We start from the raw sequence: 18,551 nt of genomic DNA, 5'->3' as shown, positions 1-18,551 counted from the left end.
AGCAAGAGTTCAGAATTAGGCAAAGCAGAGGAAAAAAATCAAATACTGAAATAATTTTAGTAACGAATTCAGATTGAAACAACCCATAAATCCTACAAAGCTGAAACACCACCTGCATATAGCACAAAAAAAGAAACCATATTCAGAACCAATAAATCAATCAACCAGTAAAAGATGATAACAGATTCAAAAGGGAGAATAGAAATAAGTTCCAATGTCACACTCCGGTAGAGACCGCTTCCTACCATCACTCAATTTCAAATTCCCATTACTCTGATTAGCAATCTGATTACACCTGCTCGCCACAACCTGGCCTGGCTTCACTGGCTTCTTCACCGACTTTTCTCCATCTTTAAACAACTTATTTGGCTGAATTGATGCAATAACCCCATTTTCTTTCTTCACAGCCCTTTTAGATGTCATTGTCGTGGCGGTGTGATCTCCGGCTTCTGCCTAGCTCTGGCTCCGGCGAGTATTTCGGAAGGCCCTAAACTCATACCCCTTCTGATAATCTTCGATTTCACGCTTGAGGGTAAAGGCTCTTCAATCTTTTTCATCAAATCCAAATTCTTCACACTCTGTTTCGGCTCCATAAACTTCGCCTGCACAACTATGCAGAAACTGAACAGAGTGTGAATAAACCAATTTTTATGCCACATCACTCTTCCAATCTCAGACCCACAAAGCCTCTATCACGCTCACTCGTCACTCAGTAACTCCAAACCCACAAGGCCTTCTTCTCTTCTTGGTCAAGAACGAAGCTTGCAGACGGCAGCGAGGACGGCTGTTCCGGTGAGTATTCTGTCTGTCTGTCTCTCTCTCTCTCAGCTGAGTTTTGTAGGTTTAGGGATTTGGTGAGTTTGGATTTGGGGGGTTTGAAAAATGGGATTTTCATTTGGGTTTTGGGTGTTTAGAATCCTTGGAGAAGAGAGAGTTTGAAATTTCGGATGGAATGGTGAGAGAAAAAAATGTGCTGAATTAACCTTGATTTAACCAGAGTTTGAATTTGTTGAGTTAAGTTTTTAACATTTTAATTGACGTGGCACATCTTAGACCCTAGATGTATTTCAAATTAATCCTGACCCTCAACTGGACACTCTCCATTCCACTTTAAAATGGAGAGGATCCGGATCCTTCACAGATGGATTCTGGAAAATGGGGTAATAATGCATGAAATCCTGCGGAGTTTTAAGAAAAAGAAGTTTAAAAAGAAAAAGAAAAAGAAAAACTTGGATGTTAGTAACTTTTTTGTTTTTTTTTTTGTTTTTGTTTTTGGAATCAGATCATACGAACAAAAGTAGAAACAAGAAATTACACAACATCCTTCCAGATTACAACAGACACACAAGGAGGAATCTCTTCAAGCCAAACCATCTCTGTGTCAAACTGAATAGCTTTCTAGGCTAGAGTGTGGGCAACCTGGTTTGCCTCCCTCTTTGTGTGATGGAATTCATAGCTTTTCATTGCCATTGACAAATGCTTCACATCCTCTATGATGTGTCCAAAATCACAGGTAGACTCAACATTGTCTAAAATAGCTTTAATCACCGAAGAGGGAGTCACTCTCAAATATAACACAACTAAAGCTATTCTCAATTACAAACCTGATAGCCCGCCAGATAGCCAATGCCTCGATGACCTCTGCATCTTGCACACCAGCTACAATTTCCAAACTCTCTCTCTCTCTCTCTCTCTCTCACACACACACACACACACACACACATTCTAACTTTATCATTGGAGGTTCGCTGGTAGGCACCACACCGATGACCCATTTGTTACCCCCTTCTTGCAGGTTATACCAGAGCTATTTGGATGACTTCAACTACTAAAGATTTTGGCATCATCAGTTTGGCGCTGTCTGTGGGAACAACTTTCTTTTTCCTAATCCTAAGGACATAAATGTTGCTTTACCCTTATTGTTATCCAGATGGATTCCAGTGCACAACCAGAGTGAGCTGCCATGGCGTTGCGAGTCCAAGCTCTCATGGCCAGTGTGGAAGAATTAACAAAACAAAACCAAGATATGAGGTAGCGATTGCAACAGTAAGAAAACCACTCACCAAGAAGAATGGAAAACAATAGGAACGAAGATGAAGTGCAAGACCCAAAAGGAAGCCAAGGGAGAGACAACTCGAGGAAGACGGAGCGGTTCGATGAGGCAAGCAACGACCTACTATGGAGAATGAGGAAAGAGATGGATGAACTCAAGAATGCGATGAAAGGAAAAACGGCAAAGAACTTGGACGAGATGGTGAGAAGGACAGATTCCCCGTTCACACAGAAAGTCCTCGATTTCCTTCTCCCGCCGAAATTCTGGCTTTTGCAGCTGGAATCGTATGACAGGTTGAAAGAATCACTGGATCACATCACCACCTTTAAGATGACCTTGAGCTTGCAGCAAACCTCGGATGAAATAGGGTGTCAGTCCTTCCTGACTACCCTTAAGGGAGCAGCCCGAGTATGGTTTAGTAAGTTGGCACAATCTTCCATTGGCGATTTGGATCAACTTAGCAGCCTATTTGTGCGTCATTTCGTAGGAGGGCAGCATAAAAAAAGACCAGTAAATCATTTATTGACGATTAGACAAGGAGAAGAAGAGTCCCTAAGATCCTACGTGAAGCGATTTAATAGGGAAGTATTGGAGGTAGATGAAGCAGAGGATCAAGTGCAATTAACCACGTTTAAGGCAGGATTGAGATCCAAAGAGTTCGTAGTGGCACTCACAAAGAGTCCTCCAGCATCAATGACGAATTTGCTCATAAAGGCTCGGAAGTACATGAACGCAAAGGACGCTTTGGCAGCAATAAAGGTAGGTGGATCTCGAACATCTAAGACAAGCTCCTAGGATGACCAAAAAGGATAGAAGAAGGAAAGGAGAGACCACCCGCCCAACAACGACAGGGGCAAGCGGGGGGATGACAAGGCTCGAAAAATGGTAAACTTTACACCCTTGGTAATGCCCATTGACCAGATCTTAATGCAGATTAAGGACGACCATTAGCTGAGATGGCCGAAACCATTAAGTGGCTCACCTAATTCCCGAAACAAGAAAAAGTATTGCTGCTTCTACAGAAACCACGGGCATTACACTGACGAGTGTCGAGACCTCAAAAAGCAAATAGAAGAGCTAATATAGAAAGGAAAATTGCAGAAGTTCGTTAAGAGAAAGACATACGGGTGACCAAAGCAGGAAGACCAAACCGGATTAGAAGAAAAGCCAAAGGGCAGGATAAACCACGAGAGCAACTAAAGAGTACTATAGGAGAGATAAGGATGATCAGTGGTGGTCCAACAACGGGGAGCTCCTTTAAATCCCTCAAAAAATCACAGCAAAGACAGGTTAACAGCGTCCATATGATACCACTAATGAAACACCGGAAGAGAGAAGCAACAGACATGATCTTCTCAGAGGAAGACGCTAAAGGAGTGAAACAGCCACATGACCCCCTAGTCATCATGCTATGATAAAAGGGTTCAACACTAAAAGAATTTTAGTAGACAATAGGAGCTTCGCCGACATCATTTACCTTTTCGCCTTCAGCAGTTAAGAGTAGACCTGAGTAGGCTTCGTCCATTTGAATCCCCCCTTATCAGTTTCAGTGGGGATAAGGTTTACCAAAAGGAATAGTGACCCTGACGATAACAGTAGGCACGTACCCCCAACAAATAACAAGGCAACTCAATTTCCTGGTGGTAGATTGTCCTTAGTCCTACAATGTCATCATTGGATGACCTACACTTATCCGCTGGAAAGTTGCGACCTCAACATATCGTTTATAGGTGAAATTCCCTACAGAAAATGGAGTGGGAGTGGTTAAGGGAGATCAGGTTCTGGCTTGTGAGTGTTATCAAGCGGTATTAGCATCGAAGGAAAACCACACGTGGATAATCGAAGAAAAAAGCCCCGAGACGATGGAAATGCTAGAAACAGTGGAACTGGTAGAAGGGGAGCCTACGAAGGTGACGAACATTGGAGCAAATCTTAGTCCAAATATGAAAAGAGATATAGTGGAGTTCCTGAAGAGAAACCTGGACGTGTTTACGTGGAGTCATGAGGACATGCCAGGCATTTCAGAGAATGTCATTCAACACCAGCTAAATATGGATCCAGGGAAAAAGCCCTTCCAACAAAGAAGAAGAGTCTTTGTGCCTGAAAGGAAATCAACAAGCTCCTGGCTGCCAAGTTCATCCGTGAGGTATACTACCTGGAATGGTTGGCTAACGTCATCATGGTAAAGAAAGCAAACGGGAAATGGAGGATGTGTGTGGATTTTACAGATCTGAACCAAGCCTGCCCAAAAGATAGTTTCCCCTTACCACGAATTGACCAGCTTGTTGACTCCACGGCAGGACATAAGCTCCTAACATTTATGGATGCGTTCTCATGATACGATTAGATCCAGATGTTAGAAGAAGATCAAGAGAAGACGACCTTCATCACCAGTCAAGGACTCTACTGTTATAGGGTCATACTATTTGGATTAAAGAACGCAAGGGCTACTTACCAAAGGTTGGTGAATCAGATGTTCAATGAGTAAATCGGGAGAAACATAGAGGTATACGTGGATGATATGCTTGTCAAAAGCAAAAAGGTAAAAAGCCATTTGGACAACCTTGAAGAAGCCTTTGAAACATTAAGACGATATCAGATGAAGTTGAACCTAGAGAAGTGTGCGTTCGGAGTCTCCTTGGGAAAGTTCCTCGGCTTTATGGTGTCACAACAAGGCTTAGAAGCCAATCCGGAGAAAGTGAAAGGCATACTAGAGATGGCTTCACCAAGGAATGTCAATGAGATACAAAGGTTGACAAGGATAGTAGTAGCATTGAATTGCTTCATCTCAAGGGCGATGGAAAAATGCCTCCCTTTCTTCAAAACACTCAAATAGGCCTTCACATGGACTGACGAATGCAAAGTAGTATTCCAGGAGCTAAAACGTTATTTGAGCAATCCTCCATTGTTGAGCCCGTCAAAAGAGGGCGAAGACTTGTTTCTATACTTAGCTGTCTCCACCATGGCAGTAAGTGCTACCCTCATACGAGAAAAATCAAGGATCCAACACCCTGTATACTATGTAAGCCAGGCCTTTCAAGGAGCGGAGGCAAAATAACCACGTATCGAGAAGATCACTTTTGCTCTGATTGTTGCTTCCCGGAAGCTGCATCCTTACTTCCAAGCAAACCCGATCCTTGTCATGACAGACCAGCTAAATAAGAAGGAAATGAACAAACCAGATGCCGCAGGCCAAATGGTAGATGGGCAGTCGAGCTAAGCCAATATGACATCGAATACAAGCCCCAAACAATAATAAAGGCTCAGGTACTGGCAGCCTTTATCGCCGAGTTCACCATGCCAGAAGACATTCCGATGAATGTCGCAGAATCATAGACACTACAAATTGACGGATTGTCAACAAAAGGAAGGGGCGGAGTCAGAGTCGGAGTTGTTATAACCTTACCTGAAGGGGACACCTTGAAGTACGGAGTCCAGCTCCAGTTCCTAGCCACCAATAACGAGACAGAGTACGAAACAATATTGACGAGGCTCTTAAAAAGTGAATCCAAGCTAGTGATTAGGCAAATCGAAGGGGATTACAAAGCAAAGGAGCAGAGAATGCAGAAATACTTGAAGTTGACAAACCAGCTTGTTAGAGCCCTGGAACATATAGAATTTGTACAAGTCCCACGAAGTTTGAACATGGAAGCAGATGAAGTGGCAAGACAGGCATCGTCAGAAGCCAGAGATAATCCATTGGGGATCAGATTGGAGGTATAGAAATTCCCGAGCATTGAAGAAGTTCATATGTTTGCAATACAAAGGGGGCACGAGCTGGACAACACCTATCACCTCCTACTTGAAGGATGGCTAGCTACCATAAGATCCAGATGAGGCAAGAAAGATAAAGAAGCGAGCTACCAGATTCACACTCCTAAATGATGTGCTTTACAAAAGGGGATTTTCTCTCCCCTACTTAAGGTGTGTTGAAGAAGATGAAGTGAGGTATATCTTGGAAGAAGTTCATGAAGGCATTTGTGGAGATCATTCAAGGCCGAGATCTTTAATATCAAAGATCACCAGAGCAGGCTACTTCTGGCTAGCAATGCGGAAAGAAGCGAAGGGCTTCGTCAAGAGATGCGACAAGTGTCAGAAGTATGGGATCATCCAAAAAACACCAAGAGAGAAGATGACGATCATAACCTCTCCATAGCCGTTCACACAATGGGGGATTGACATAGTAGGCCTCTTGCCCCAAGGTAAAAACATGTAAAATTTTTACTTGTAGCAATAGACTACTTTACAAAGTGGGTAGAAGCAGAAGCTCTGGCAACGATCACGGAGGCAAAGGTACAAAGCTTCTTATGGAAGAACATTGGTTGCAAGTTTGGCATACCGAGGACGTTCATATTAGATAATGGCAGGCAATTTGACAACCAGACGTTCCGATCCTTTTGCTCGGGACTAGGGATCAAAAACCACTTCTCCTCACCAAGACACCCCCACGCTAATGGACAGACATAAGTAAGCAATCGAACCTTATTGAAAGCCATCAAAGTTCGACTGGAGGGGGCAAAGGGTGCATGGCCTGAAGAATTACCAAATGTCCTTTGGGCTTACAAAACCATGACCAGAACCCCAACAGAAGAGACGCCATTCAATCTTACTTATGGCACAAGAGCCATAATCCCTGTCGAAGTTGGGATCACCAGTATAAGGAGAGATTTTTTCAAAGCCATCATAAGGAGAGAATTTTTCAACAAGGAAACCAACAACGACCAACTAAGGATGAACCTAGATTGCCTTGACGAGATAAGAGATGATGCATCCAGAATAATGGCGAGGTACCAACAGAAGATGTCTGGATACTACAACCAGAGAGTAAAGCTAAGGAGGTTCAATATAGGAGACCTCGTCCAAAGAAAAGTTACGCCTGCAACAAAGGATCCAACTCATGGAAAATTGCGACTGACCTGGGAAGGCCCTTGCAAAGTCACTCACTACTCAAGACAAGAAAGCTACCACTTGGAGTCTTTGGACGGTAGCAAATTACCCTATCCTTGGAATGTCGAACGCCTGAAGAGATATCACTAGTAGGAATATAATCATTTGTGATTGTTGAAAAAATTCTTGTTTTACTTTAAAGCAATGCAATTAAGGAATCATTCAAGAGTGATTCAAGTCATAAAGCTTCCACAAAAGTACTAGCCCATGACAATGCCCACTAACATAAATCCTTCAAAGGATATAAGTCAAATGGCGAGGCCACTGACATAAATCCTTTAGAGGATATAAGTTAAACAACGAGGCTAATGACATAAATCCTTCAAAGGATATAAGTCTAATGACGAGGCCAATGACTTAAATCCTCCAAAGGATATATTTCAAAAGATGAAGCCAATGACATAAATCCTTCAGAGGATATAAGTCTAATGATGAGACCAATGACTTAAATCCTCCAAAGGATATAAGTTAAAAGACGAAGTCAATGACATGAATCCTTCAAAGGAAATTGCAATGCCAAGAAGAAAAAGGTTAGCAGAATAAGGCAAAATCTCTACAAGAGGAAAAATGAAATTTGCAAATAGAAACAAAGCTGATTGAATAAGATAAAGTGAAATGTTCGAAATAAAAAGCATAGTGTTCAGAAGTAAAGCCCAAAAACAAATAAGGCACCCAAAATCTTAAAGTGTTAAAAAATAAATGCAGAAAGCCCCAAAACAGACAGGGCAAAAAAAAAGGAAATAGAGTAAACTTTTTCTGAAAAAGCTCAAGCAGCAGAATCGTCACCACCACCACCACCACCAGCTCCCTCGTCTACGTCCTCCCTGGGAGCAACATCTTCAGCAACAATAGCTTCATCAGCTTCCATCTCTTTGTCCATGGCTTCAAAGTCGAGGTCTTCAAGGTTCACACCAAGATTATGTTTCGCCAAATACCTCCACAGTAGCTTGAAACCTTTGAAGTACCAAGTGAGCAAGATGCCATTATACTCGTCAGTAAGCTAGAAAGCTTGTACAACACGCTTTCCAACCGTAGAAACTTCACATTTGGCCACATAAAGCTATTCGTCCTTTTATTCCAACAGCATCTTCTCGGCCTTAAGATCATCAGTCAATGCCTTGACCTGCTCCTTCATCTTGTTCCCGTTGTCCATCATCGTTATCAGCTCCTTCCTCAGGGTGGAACCTTCAGCCTCCAGGGCATCAACCTTGGAATTGGCTATGACGACCTTCTCCTTGTTGGTTAAGTACTCAGTGGTAAGGTGGATGGCTTCTCGCATGCTCTCTCTCTCTCTCTCTCTCTCTATATATATATATATATATATATATATATATATATATATATACACACACACACATACATACAATGCAATGATGAGCAAAGCGGGAATCGCTTTAAAAAATTATGACAAGAACAAGTTCAAGTGGAAAAGTACCTGGATGAGCTTGTGGATGTGACAACTCACTAGCTCGTGAGAAGGGACAGCCCTCAAACCCTTTAACTCCTCAAGAGTGACGACATTGTGAGCCTTCCCCATGGCAGTGGCAACATCATCCAAGACGCTGGAGTCAATTTTGCTTTTACCTTTGTCACTACCACGGGCCTTCTTTGGACGAGGAGTAATCTCCTCAACGGAGACAGTAAGAGAAGAAGCCTTGGGATTAGACGCAATAAGAGTAGACGCGATGGTCTCCACAACCTCCTTCGCAGCCCGGGGTCGCTTCTGGCTGATGCTAGACAATGGCTCGTTCTTCCTGGCCCTCAGCTTGGCGTACAACTCCTGGTTGAACTTCGTCGTGATCTCTGCGAAAGAACGCCAGGAACAGGATATCAATAAAAGAGTCCAAAGATGAAAAACGAGGGTGCCCAGACACTAGAACTTACTTTTTTCTTCCTTGGCTATCACACACAAAACGTAAGAAGAAGGTTCGGGATCGAGGAAATGACGAGCTAAAGTCCTAGGGTCGATCAAATCATCGAAGTCGTCGATGGTCCCGCGTAGTCCGAAGCACTCTTGACGAGAGTTTTATACCTGCTCTTCAGCTTTGGACGAGTCTTGGTTGCGAGAAATAAACAAACATGAGGTGTCAGAGTTAGATGGAACAAAGGCAAACACTTTCAAAAAAAAAAAAAAAAAAGATGAAAGAAGACGCACCAAGCTTGGGTGTCCCCCACCTACGCAGCTACCTAGGGATGTCTCCCCAAAGATCGTCCGAGAGGGTTTCCCAGCCATCTCCAGACACAAAGAAGTACCTAGACTTCCAATAACGATTTGAAGAGGGAAGACTCGCGATAAGACGAGCCTTTCTATCCTAAGGCACTAGCTTGTAGTACCCAAATTCTTTCGACTCATTTAAACGGTACAAGTATAGGAGTTTGTCCATCTTGATCATGTCTCCCTTCGTCACTATCATCCAAATCTCCATGCAACTAATGACGATCCTCCAGGAATTCGGCATAAGTTGCCTTGGCACTATGCTTAGATGGTGAAGGAGCTCCATTATGAAAGGATGGATGAGGAATCTGAGGCCATTTAGAAGAGCAGCCTCATAAAAACACACCTTCCTAGGATTGAAAGCACAAGCCTTCTCGCCTAAACGAGGGAGATGAATCCTAGTTTCGTTAGGAATTTGGAACCTATCCCTAAATCTGAAAAGGGTATCCTCGTCTAGAGAACACACCTTCTTAAGGGCATGGAAAGCCATCAACACAGCAGGTGAAGAAGAAGAAGGGTTTAAAGACAGAGACGCCAAAATGGCAGTATCAACCTCCATGGCCTTGTTGCTAGACGACAAGCCTGTGTCCAACTCACTAGATCTTACCTCCGTTGACATTTCCCTCACAGACCTAAACCAATCTAAGGATTGACACAGTAAAGGACTAAGATCAGCCAAGACCAACCCTAGAGCGCTACTCCCAAGAGCGAAGGACCCAACCTCCGGACAACCACTAGCGGACCCAATAAGTGCCCCTAAACGAGCAAAAAGAAAGGAAACAGAAGGGCAGTGGCGCCTCATCTCAAAATACTCGTACATAAAAAAAGAAAAATATAGAAGCTCCTATTTGAAGTAAAACGAAGCAAAACCAGGTAGGGGGAGGAAAGAAAAAGTACTATACCTGAAAAGGAAAGACCAGGGTGGTCGGCGCTCGGAGAAAGGAAGAGCCATGAAAAGGAGGAATCATAGAAAATGAGGAAAACACAAAGGTGAGTGAAATAGTAGAAGTGAAGAAAGGCAAAGGAAAAAGAAAAAAGCCTTTAAAAACCTCCCCATAAAATTGAGACGTTGGAAGACCAAACGACTCGTTGAGGAACGTGCCCACGTCCAACCAACCAAATCATGACAAATGGCCACCAAGCGTGCCACGCCATCATGTCGCCATAAGTAGGATGGAAATGGAATCAATGAGGGCACACAGAACGTTGGGCGACCCTCCATATTCCCTGTTCGTCAAACGGCTTGATGACCAAGGAATGAGGGGCAACTGATGAGCCCGAAGGCATCGTTCGTCCAAAGACAGCTAAGGATGAGGAATGAGCCATAAATGCCACCGTTATTAGCCGAGCCATTACAGTTTAGACGAAGTAAAGAGACAGCTCAAAGGCCTTCGTGTCCATGCATTAAGTGTCAAAGGATTCCATATCCCCACATTGAATGCCAAGGGCATTACCCAGGGAGAAAATTAAACCACTATTAATGGTGGTTCCAACGGCTAGAAGAAGAGAGGCCTATATATATCACACTCCACCAAAGCTAAGGGGTACAATTAGAAATATATTCTCACCAGCTACGATTTCCAAACTCTCTCTCTCTCTCTCTCTCTCTCTCTCTCTCTCTAACTTTATCATTGAAGGTTCGTCGGTAGGCACCACATTGGTGACCCATTTGTTACCCCCCTCTTGCAAGTTATACCAGAGCTATCTGGACAACTTCAACTACTGACGATTTTGGCATCATCAGTTTTGATTACATCAATGATTGACGGTGAGTTTTCTCCTTCAAAAATCAACGAGCCCGGTTTACTTCACTCCTCACTATCCTCCGCATGGATATAATGTTTATTTCCAAGTAAATTAGGTGGGTTCAACTATCAAAGTAGTGGGTGAGGTTGGGTAGTGGATTGAGTTTTTTAAAACAGTTAAGACTCGACTCGACCTAACCTACCTTTATATATATATATATATATATATATATATATATATATATATATATATATATTTATTTATTTATTTATTCATCTCTCATTAATATTTCATATCAAATTTTAAGTTTTTTTTTTTAAACTCCATGATGTACATATGTTGATATGAAAAATGTGATACTTTTCCAACATATTTGTAAGCATATATTGACAAGGATATGCTTAATTATTATAATTATTATTATTATTATTTTTTGTGTGGAGAAAAAGTTAAAAAATACTCTTATCATAAGACATGTACTTTAAATTCTTTAATCTATGAAAAAGTGAACACTTCTTATGATTTCCTTTAATGATTTAATATTTTTGTTGTAAGTCTTTCAATGTTTATAGGATTTAAACGAATTTTTTAAAATTTATTCGTAAGTTATAAAATAAAGTTTGAAGTTTCTAGTATACAACACATAATTAAAATTAATCCACCGAGTTGAAGCCCTCTAAACTTTCAACCGATCTGCCAATGACAAATTGGTTAAAATTTTTTTTTTTTGTCAATTTTACCTACGCACAACCCTCCTTCTAACTCACTGCATGTGGTAGCTAACTTGATCGCCTTTGACAAGGCTGGGTTTATTTGTAATCAAACTAGGAGTATTTGCATTTAATCTACTTAGAAGCTTTTCAAACCAATTTTTTGAAACTATTGACAATTATTATTTTTATTTATGGTCCGTTTGGATTGAGGGGGAGGGATGGGGAGTAGAGTAGAGTAAAGTAGATTTAACCTAAAATTAGTCTATTTTTAGCCAACTCTACTCTACTCCCCCTCCTTCCCGCCTCTATCCAAACAAGCCCTTAATTAAGGTGGTATTTTAATGCACATATCAAAATTAACCTCACTTGAAAAATTCTCCTCTTTCACAGTTCACTTGATAATACCGAAGATAAATTACTTGGAAAATTAAAACTTGAAAACCACCAAAATCAATAATTATTCTTAATTGTGCAGGATGTGTAATCTTTTTTTCCCCATTTCTTGCTTGGCAATCAATTAGTCCATGTGTCCTAGATATTAGAGGGTGTTTGGTTTGTATTTTCAAATAACATTATACGTATTTTAATACATTTTTTCACTCACACATACTTTTATAAATATTTTTAAATAATAATTTTTAATTTTTAAATACATGTACCAAACGGACCTTAAATAATGTTTTAGATTTTGAATTTTTTTTTTTTACTAGAACTTTTAGAAATTGGAATGGAAAGCTCAACTAAAGTATTGAAAAGTGCTACCGTAGCCGCAAAATAAGACTTTTTTTTCAAGCATAAAGCATTACCTCCTTGAGAATAATAATCATTACTGACTTAATTTTCTACGGACCAGTTTTCTCGGAGGGAACTGCGAAGGCAATGAACTAACCATTGACCAACGAATCATACCCATATTATCTTATTATTATTTTTTATACAAGTTAAAAAAAAAATTTTAGCCTAATCTAAGTGGGAGGTGTGTGAAGTATTTTTTCTGAAAACTTGAACTTCGATCCTTATTTTTAATTCTACAAACATTTATACTTGTAGAATGACCACGTACTAAAAGTGTGAGATAGTGCATATTATCTTATCATTAATAACGTTGGATAAGTGAATGACAACGTTTTCAACAACTCAAGACTTTTAAGTTTAATTATTAGGATGTTAATTGACTTTTTTCCTATTGAGAAAGTCTTGATGTTAATTGAGCTGACTGATTCTGTACTGTTCAGAAAAGCATGCTCTACATTCAACCCAAAAAAAAAAAAGAAAAAAAAAAAGAAAAAGAAAAGAAGAAGAGGCATGCTCTACAGAGTCTCTCCTATGCTTTGCTATCTTACACTAATTTATTTATCTTTTTTGCTGCTTGCTGGGCTATGCAAAAAAGCTTACAATTAAAGATAGGCTTGATTAGGGGTATAGAGGTGATTACTATTGTGTTTTCTGCAGGGAAGAATTGAGTTAGGTATTGATAAGACCATAAAAATCATTAATTAAGGTTGTCCATCTTAATGGAAGACCATTGCATCATTAGTAGGCCATCAAAGGTAGACGAGTAAGCATCCAACACATTCAATAACGGCTATCAAATGTTTTAAACTCTCATAAAAACAAAGAATATTACAATTAGGATAATAATCACCCTAATTTATATACAACAACTACCTAAGTCACTTATAAAATTGACAATCTGTCTCACTAGCTAAGGTACGTAAAAAACTACTATAAAACAACTATTTATATACGAAAAATATGGATTGATACTAACTTAAGCATCGGAGGCTTCTCTATTGGGCACAACCCGGTTGTCTCTTCAATCAATCTCTCCTTTATTTTGCAAGTCTTACGACTCTACAAAATCGTCTAATGCTCTGAATTCAATGAGTGACCCAACTGACGATTTTGGCATCATTAGATATCATTTATTATATTTTCTTGTTTTTTTTTTCTCTATACAGGTATTATTATGTTTTATGATTCTCAAAAAAGGTATTATGTCTTTTAGATGTGTTGGAGCCCATTGGGCCTAACCATGTTGTAAAGCCCAAAGCCTGCATGGTTGGGCAACTCTCAACAGTGAATGATTGTTCTCATTATACATTGTTTCATCTCTTGAAACATAGGCCTGCAGGCTGCAGTTCATGATATTTATCAAAACTTCACAAAAATGATTGATACACTTTAGGAACAATAAAAATCTTTTGCTCTGATAATGCCATAGAATGCAAAAAAAAAAAAAAAAAAACGATTTTGCTAATCTCTTATTAGATGCTTATGGGACAAAAATGATCAAGTTGAGCTGCGCATAGGCATGCATCCCCATAAACTCAATTATGTTCTTTTTTCTGCTCATTTCAGCTTCTGTACCTAAATCATTTTGGGGGGAAGCTGCCTTAACCACAATCTATACCCTTAATTGGGTTTCTTCGTCTCTTCTTTGCATGGAGTTTGTTTATGAGTGCTTGTATGCATCAATTATTCCTAGTTATTCCATCTTAAAAGTCTTTGGTTGTACATGATTCGGTGTTCTTCAACCTCATGAATACACCAAACTCAAACCTTACTCTTGCTTGTGTTGTTTTATAGGTTTCAACATTAAGCATAAGGGATATAAATGTTACAACGCTCTTAATTTATTGTAGTTGCGTAATTGTCCATGTGTCCTAAGAGAAAATACTCATTTCTCTAACTTGTCCAAGTTTCATCCATCGTCTACTCCTCGTCTCTTTACAAATCCTTTTACTATTCTTTTTCTCAGAGAATTTCATTTATTGTTGGATATTTTGTGTATCCAAGTAAATTGTAATAGAAATTTGATCACAATTTGGCAGTGGAAGAGTTTTGTTTTGACTTCCCTTAGGAAGTGGAAAAGTGTTATTGTCTCTTTATAAGAGAGAGAGTGAAACTGTGAAAGCAACAATAGAAAAGCAAGTGAAAATGCATTTATTGTGTTTTTGTAAGACTGTTGATGGACCTTCGGCAGTCTAATGAAGGTCTTAAGAGAGTTTCTGTCTAATGGTTATTGTGGACACTCTCTCGACCGAGGTTTAGGTGAGATTATGATAAATTGTGTTTTCTGCAAAATTTATTACTAAAAGTTGCACCATCACTTGATATTTAAAATGTTTGTAAACGTTGGGGGATTGGTTCTAATTTCTAACTATTTTCTAACAGTTATAATATTTTGTTTGTTGTGACTTTGTATGGTCTATATATATTGTTTAAAGTCCCATATATTATTCTAATCTAATGAAATCTTGTGGGTTTTCTGACTTTTTCTAAAGTTGCTATATCTAAAATTCAATATGCTTGGTTGTATTTTGGGACAAATTTATAGTTACCATTTAACTTACTTGTGGAGACAAATATTAACTAAGTATACCAATTTCGTAGTGCTTCATAACCATTAGATTCAGGACACAAATCTATATATTGACTAGGGGGCAATGGCCCCCTAATGTTTTTTAAAAAATATTATTATATTAATAGGTACTAATTTTGTCAATTTTGTTTAATAAAATTACATTTTGCTCCCCCTTAACAATGTCATTAATTCTTTTAAAAGTAACGTTATAGTCACACACTTTTTTGTAATATTTTTACAAACTATTGAGGAAACAAATTTTTATTGGTTTGCACACTTGTATCACTTTTTACTTATCAATAACTACTCACCACATTAGCAATTTGTAAAAAATTTGCAGTTTTATCATTTTCCACCTTTTAAAGACTATAAAAATTAATAAATTAAATCTAAAACAAAATATACAAGTCCAAAAAAATTAGCCTTGTAAGGACACAAATTGATCCATAACCTAAGATGTTAGGCCTATGGCCCAATAAGCCCAAAATAATAAATTTGTTAGAGAGTGGATTTGATGTTGAATGTTCAGTGAGTCCAACAAGAATTATCGCGGGTTAGTTTAATCTAAGAATGAAAGTAAATAATAAGCTGAGAAGAAAAGTTCTCCTCTGTCAGATCCGAGGATGGTATGTTCTTGTATATATTTTTTAGACTTACACAAATATTCAAGTTCTTGGTTATAAAGATATTTTTCCTTCTTCTTTTTCAGTTCCGCTTTCTGTAAGGAACTCTCTTCTTTTTTATACTTCCCCCTTACTTTCATCTTAACCTTCCATTTGTTGATCAAGTAGCTCATCTTGTTGATACTTGTCCCTCAGAACCTTCTTGAAGTCAGCTATAAGGTTAGAAATCACTATTCAGGCATCACCTCCACATTAACGCGGCCAGTTGTTTAGGTGCAGAGCATTCAATGTAATGGTAACAGTTTAATCCCAGATATTTCTCAATTCCCTATTGATTCTCCTCTCTCTAGAGCTTATCCTCCTTCCGAGCATGGTTGTCCCCCTCTCAGTACTTGTTGGGTGATCGAATTTCAAGGTTCCATTCCATTTCCCGAGGAGGTTTATCTCCTCTGACAATATCTCTTGCTTGTCTTGACCAGCCCTTGTTCTCGGTCCGACGACCTACTTTCCTTTACTAGTACTTGTTTGTCCTCGGGCTCATTGACGTCCTCGAGCACAGACCATGGCCGAATACCCTTATTCGAGTTGTTGATCCCCACAAGCCCAATAATAAAAATTACCAATAATAAAACTTTTTTTTTAAAAAAGCCCAATTAATCTATTTTACCTAAAACAAACAACTTGGCTATTTAAAAAGTTTTAAAGAAAAATCCTTAGTGATAAAGTAGTAGAGTCAAATGCCAGAACTACTGCACACAGCTAGTAGCAGAATCGCCCCCTTTAACCCCAAATCCTAGCTCTGTCCTTGATTAGAGTTCTCTTATTTATTCATTAAATTTTTACATGTTTTCTTAATTTTTTACTCTTTTGATCTCCAACATTTATTAGGTTTGAATCTTAGTTGTTAGTTCTCTACTATACATGATATTGTTGAATTAATGGTTGGTTCGTCGTTTCAGCTGTGTGCATGGCAGTGTGTTGTAGTGTTTGTATAGTTTTGGGTGTTGCTACTAGTCTTCTGTACTTTTAACGTGATAGTTTTGAGTGTTTGGTGATAATTTTCATTCGTTAAAAATAAAAAAAAAAACTGAAAGCTCACTTAGTATATAAAACATTTATGAATGTTTAAACCCCTAAATACAAAATGTCCAAAGCAAGCTTATATTTAAACAATATATGTGCAGAATATGAAATATAAACAATACCCAAATTATCAAACTACTCTAAGCCATATTTTAATCACAACTCAACAATAACTAAAAGCAAAGAGTAAGGAAAAGAGAGATGCAAACGCAAGATAACATGAGCACATGTTATTGAAGAGGAAACCAAAGAACTCGACAAAAAATCTCTCCGCCGCCCTTCAAGCAGTAAATGATCTACTCGAAAAGCAATTGGGATATATGAATAGCAATAGACCCTCCAAGCCTAATTTACCCGATGCACCTAGGCCCTCCAAACTTCTTGCTCCAACAAAGTTACGCCGAACATTATCTTCTTTAGCTTACCGAATTCCGCAATTAGCTCATTGCATCAACCAATATGAATTGGTTCTCTCTAGAACTGCTTCCTGAACACTAAGAACCTTCTCACTACACTGAATTTTGTGAGGTGAGGATTTGATTTATAATCATCTCATGGGTATGACAATAGAGAGGGTGAGAGTAGAGGAATTTGAAGAATCAAATGTATAAGATTGTGAATGAATCAATCTTGTTTTTCTCTAGGGCTTCTCTCTCAAAGTTCTCTCTGGAAGCTCTTTTTTTTTTTTTTTTTTTTTTTCTTTTCTCTACATTTAGTGAGTATAAGAGGAATTTGAAGAATCAAATGTATAAGATTGTAAATGAATCAATCTTGTTTTTCTTTAGGGCTTCTCTCTCAAAGTTCTCTCTGGAAGCTTTTTTTTTTTTTTGCTACATTTAGTGAGTATAAGAGGAATTTGAAGAATCAAATGTATAAGATTGTGAATAAATCAATCTTGTTTTTCTCTAAGGTTTCTCTCTCAAAGTTCTCTCTGGAAGCTCTCTTCTTTTCTTTACATTTAGTGAGTATAAGAGTTTTTATAGTAGGGTATGAAATGGAATGTAAAAAGACAGTTTTCAGCAAAACAGGGTGCATTAACGACTCAACTTGTGACTAGGATGAGTCACAAGTTCCAATCACCAGTTACCAAACTGAACAGACTGTACTTTTTGTCCTATAGTAATCCAGCTGTCATAACCCTTCAACTTCTTGCATGCTTCACACGTGTGCCACATTTTGGCGGGTCGTCAGTCGCCAGTTCCAGTCACTAGTTGCTCCCTATTGCACACACTTAATCAATTCTTCACACTCTCTCACACACAATCCTTATATTATTCCCACCTAAATACAGGGTTTCTAAATGCTGAATTACAAGCAAATTTGACACAAAATAAAGCCAACACATAGTTGAATAAATTCAATTTTACAAAAAAAATAGAAGAAAAAAAAAACCCTGTAAGCCATTTCTATTATGCACAGATTAACGTGGTCCTCCATGCAGTATGATACACTTAACCATAGCAATTGGCCGTTGAATTGCTACCTATATATAAATCATAAATGGCAACAGGACTTACCGGGTGTTCCCTGCCTACATTTTTATTATGAAATAATGTATTTTTATATATATATATATATATATAGAAAAGTTAATGGATGCTTAATGTATTTGCTATATAATGGTTTTAATATTTCCCAAGTATACATACAATCTCTCATATCGTTATATGCCAAATGCATGAGCTTTAATTTATATATTGATTAGCCTAATGATGCACAACTACCACTCTCATATATAATGATAGAATACGATCAAAACTTGATTACTATATATATGATTACTTAAAACAACAAAAAAAAAGCA

The 18,551-nt window shown here is 38.7% G+C and overlaps 1 protein-coding gene across 1 annotated transcript; it reads left to right on the top strand.

Annotated features, from left to right (window-relative positions):
• Positions 1-6,622: 6,622 nt before the first annotated feature.
• Positions 6,623-7,090, top strand: LOC142612420 (uncharacterized). Its single transcript, XM_075784518.1, has one exon. The coding sequence runs from the start codon at positions 6,623-6,625 to the stop codon at positions 7,088-7,090; it is 468 nt and encodes a 155-aa protein (XP_075640633.1).
• The last annotated feature ends 11,461 nt before the right edge of the window (positions 7,091-18,551 follow it).

Source organism: Castanea sativa, chromosome 10 (assembly GCF_040712315.1).
Source record: "Castanea sativa cultivar Marrone di Chiusa Pesio chromosome 10, ASM4071231v1".
In the NCBI taxonomy this organism is placed as follows: Eukaryota; Viridiplantae; Streptophyta; class Magnoliopsida; order Fagales; family Fagaceae; genus Castanea; species Castanea sativa.
This window is presented reverse-complemented; position numbering and strand designations above follow the sequence as displayed.

Coding starts and splice junctions, on each gene's coding strand:
- LOC142612420 (XM_075784518.1), top strand. CDS start 6,623: ATGACCAGAACCCCAACAGAAGAGACGCCATTCAATCTTACTTATGGC.